Source organism: Montipora capricornis, chromosome 2, assembly GCF_036669925.1.
Source record: "Montipora capricornis isolate CH-2021 chromosome 2, ASM3666992v2, whole genome shotgun sequence".
Lineage (NCBI taxonomy): Eukaryota > Metazoa > Cnidaria > Anthozoa > Scleractinia > Acroporidae > Montipora > Montipora capricornis.
Window position 1 is genome coordinate 35342333 of NC_090884.1, and position 4493 is coordinate 35346825.

At 40.6% G+C, this 4493-nt stretch overlaps 1 protein-coding gene across 1 annotated transcript in view; it reads right to left on the reverse strand.

Annotated features, from left to right (window-relative positions):
- Nucleotides 1–756: 756 nt before the first annotated feature.
- The window catches only part of LOC138037947 (uncharacterized), a 10760-nt gene continuing 7023 nt past the window's right edge, over nt 757–4493 (reverse strand). Inside the window, exons 6-9 of the mRNA XM_068883781.1 lie at nt 3244–3368; nt 2788–2860; nt 1255–1379; nt 757–869 (exon numbers count right to left, since the gene is read on the reverse strand). Of these exons, the coding sequence (XP_068739882.1) occupies nt 855–869; nt 1255–1379; nt 2788–2860; nt 3244–3368 (338 nt within the window). The 3' untranslated portion in view covers nt 757–854. The remainder of the gene's footprint in view (nt 870–1254; nt 1380–2787; nt 2861–3243; nt 3369–4493) is intronic.

The window sequence follows — 4493 nt, forward strand, 5'->3', positions numbered from 1 at the left end:
AAGAAAGTTTGCTATATTTTTGTCGTCTTTGAATAATTGGTGATAAACAAAGTTTCTTGCTAGTTTCGGGATCATTGCGGAGACGATTGACGGTTTTGAGCGAGATGCTTTTAATCGCGACGTTTTGTGGGTGACAGCAAAAAGAAAACAATAAAAGAATTCCATCAACGTAATGTCGGCAAGGAGTACTGAGAAAAAAGAAAACGTGGTTTTCACTCGCCCTAGCTACGTTCACAAGTACAAGGAAGGGTTACGTTTTGCAAACGTTGGCCGTGTAGCACTTATATTTCAACACTGAGACTTAACTGATTAGAGTGCAATGTGAAGTGCTAGTTTTCTACCCCTTGTGTGGGCCCATTTCCATTAGTAGAGCTAAGTTAACGCTCACATGGTTCATATGGGGTAGAAAACCAGCACTTCACATTACACTCTAATCAGTTAATTCAGCTGAAATATAAGACCCATATAAGTGCTACACGGCCAACGTTTGCAAAAATGTAACCCTTCCTTGTACTTGTACATGTTCATTGCCGTGACTTTAACATCTTCAGTTCCCACGGCCTGCTCCCGTCTGACCTTGTAGCTCAGTGGGTAGAGCAGCAGTGATCTAGCCCGAGGGTCGTTGGTTCAATTCCCACCCAGGTCAGAGTTTTTCTCTGTCCTTGTGTAGGCCCATTTCCATTAGTAGGGCTAACGCTCACATGGTTCATATGGGGTAGAAAACTAGCACTTCATATTACACTCTAATCAGTTAAGTCCAGCAACGTTTAGTTTATTGAGCCCTTAATCTCTATCACTTCTACAATAGAATGCAAAGTAAAATCAGAATTCCATCTTGAATGATCTTCTAATAATCAGCCTTTTAAAACCTAAAAATGAAAAACCAGCTGGTTGAAATGAGAGAGGGGAAAACCTGGAGATAAAGAAAGTGACTCTAAAGGGTAGGGTAGAGAGAGGAAAGAACATGATCATCACTGAAAGGGTAAACCAAGAAAACAAGAAATATTGCTTTCAAATTACACTCAAACTCGCTAAGGTAGTAAACGGCAAGCGTTGCCGCTGGGCATAAACCACGGAAATAATAATTCCCACAGTCTTGCCTTTTCCTTATCTTTACATAATTTTTTTTTTCCGATACCCAGCGACAAAAGGCATGAAATAAGCTTTGAGACAACTTTACACCTAACGTTTGCCGTTTTGCGTCAACGGAACTGTTATTCTCTCGCTTATTAGACAGTGTATTAAACTACTTACACATGTGCCGCAAGTCTTTCGGCACTCCGACGCGAACTTGATATCCTTTTTGCACCATTGACTTGCCCTAGGATGGGCGCACAATGGAGACTTTTCCATGCAGCCTGTGAAGTCCTCAAATATATCTATGAAGGTGTCAAATATATCACGCTAAATGTGTGGTGATGCAAACAAGTAGCAGCCTGTTAAGACCCCTTAAGACCTCGAGACAGTGACGTTCCATACTTTCGAGATGCATCCACTAACGCTGTTACCTTCAGAAGAATATGTCTCGGTAAAGGCAAAGGCAGACTAGCCCATTGAAGTGATCTTTGTTTCATACAGTTTACTTCCCCATGATGGCATTAAACGGTTGCCATTTTAACTTTCATTGCAAATTGCTTGCCGGCATACGCCTAGTTCACGGGAAAGGAAATGTTGTCAGATAACTACATCGATTCGAAACGGCCAAGGTACAAATGTTCCACTTTAAATAGCGCGACGTACTCCAATCAAATACTGAATGTTCATTAGGAATAAATTCAGTTGACATTAAAACTTGGGGCAGGAAAGACTACGTCTAATCGGTTTTGTGATTAACAGGAGCCATTAAAGCAGCCACATCGCAGTCTCACACTTTTTAAAAAGTGCAAAGAAACGAAAGAATCATTTTCCAACAAACAAATGCCAAACATTCAGACATTTTTTGGCAGTAAAACTAAAGATGACGAGGCGTTCTTAATTAAGCCCAAAAAAAACATTCCCTTCAATTACATTACAATCCTAGTAATCAACTATGCACCATTCGTACATTGTTTATGAGAAGTAGGATGACTTTCATCGATTTATAAAGAACATATAATTACCTGCTAAACTGAATGGATATGAAGGACAGAAGAGAAAGGTAATCATATAATTAAACGGTACAGGGGAGTTTTGCAAGTTGAAATAACCACATTTACATAGGTATTTGCACTTCCTAGGGTCGGATGTATAAAACAAGCAACTGATACTCATACAAGTCATTTCAAAGCACAAAGAAAACGACAGAATTAGAATGGTCATTGTAACGGTAATGATGTATATAGCGCATTGTCTATTAACATGTTCAAGTGCGCTTTGCAAGTAACCAATCTATGTGTGAAACCAGACATTAGCATATACAGGCGTCGCTGGCAGCCGATGTCCGTCCATTAGCGATCTCACCAGCCCAACCCATGAATGAATTGAGGCCTGACCACAACACCGTGAACTCCATACCGTACCCTTCGAGTATAGGGTATGGGGTCTTTATAACGTCCCAATGAATTAATCAACAAGTGTTGTTAGACGGGGCCTACGGTTTATCGTCCTTATCAGCCCGAAGACTAATAAATATTTGCAGATGTCATACAAGGACAGCAATTTCTCCTCAGTTATTTAAAGACCCTAAGTGTTGGTCCGGGCGGCGTTTTTGATCCCGTGACCTCCCACGACCAGTAGTCCGATGCTCAACCAACTGAGCCAACCGGTCGGCGAGCATCTTTCAGTTTCAAATTATAGAAATCAGTTTACCTTCATTTTCTCGTAATATCGGCGTATCGTTTTCATCCTTGATTGTTATATCTGGGCTGTCATGTGGATCGGGCTAATAATGGAAAACCAGGTACTTGAAATGAGAGGGGGGAAAACCAGGAGATGAAGAACGAGACTCTAAGGGGTAGGGTAGAGAGAGGAAAGAACATGATCATCACTGAAAGGGTAAACCAAGGAAACAAGAAATATTGCTTTCAAATTACACTAAAACTCGCGATGGTAGTAGACGGCAAGGGTTGCCGCTGGGCATAAACCACGGAAATAATAATTCTCTCACTCTTGTTTTTTTTTTATCTTTAAATAATTTTTTTTCCGATACCCAGCGACAAAAAGCATGAAATAAGCTTTGAGACAACTTTACACCTAACGTTTGCCGTTTTGCGTCAACGGAACTCTTATTCTCTCGCTTATTAGACAGTGTATTAAACTACTTACACATGTGCCGCAAGTCTTTGGGCACTGCAACGAGAACTTGACATCCCCTGTGCACCAACGATGCGCCTTAGGATCGGCGCACGATGGAGACTTGTCCATGCAGCCTGTGAAGTCCTCAAATATATCTATGAAGGTGTCAAATATATCAAGTTAAATGTGTGATGATGCAAACAAGTAGCAGCCTGTTAAGACCCCTTAAGACCTCGAGACACAGTGAAGTTCCATACTTTCGAGATGCATCCACTAACGCTGTTACCTTAGGAAGAATATGCCTCGGTAAAGGCAAATGCAGACCAGCCCATTGAAGTGATCTTTGTTTCATACAGTTTACTTCCCCATGATGGCATTAAACGATTGCCATTTTAACTTTCATTGCAAATTGCTTGCCGGCATACGCCTAGTTCAGGGGAGAGGAAATGTTGTCAGATAACTACATCGATTCGAAACGGCCAAGGTACAAATGTTCCACTTTAAATAGCGCGACGTACTCCAATCAAATACTGAATGTTCATTAGGAATAAATTCAGTTGACATTAAAACTTAGGACAGAAAAGACTACGTCTAATCGGTTTTGTGGTTAACAGGAGCCATTAAAGCAGCCACATCGCAGTCTCACACTTTTTAAAAGGTGCAAAGAAACGAAAGAAACATTTTTCAACAAACAAATGCCAAACATTCAGACATTTTTTGGCAGTAAAACTAAAGATGACGAGGCGTTCTTAATTAAGCCCAAAAAAAACATTCCCTTCAATTACATTACAATCCTAGTAATCAACTAAGCACCATTCGCGCATTGTTTATCAGAAGTAGGATGACTTTCATCGATTTATGAAGAACATATAATTACCTGCTAAACTGAATGGATATGAAGGATAGAAGAGAAAGGTAATCATATAATTGAACGGTACAGGGGAGTTTTGCAAGTTGAAATAACTACATTTGCATAGGTATTTGCACTTCCTAGGGTCGGATGTATAAAACAAGCAACTGATACTCATACAAGTCATTTCAAAGCACAAAGAAAACGACAGAATGAGAATAGTCATTGTAACGGTAATGATTTATATAGCGCATTGTCTATTAACATGTTCAAGTGCGCTTTGCAAGTAACCAATCTATGTGTGAAACCAGACATTAGCATATACAGGCGTCGCTGGCAGCCGATGTCCGCCCATTAGCGATCTCACCAGCCCAACCCATGGATGAATTGAGGCCTGACTACAACACCGTGAACTCCATACCGTACCCTT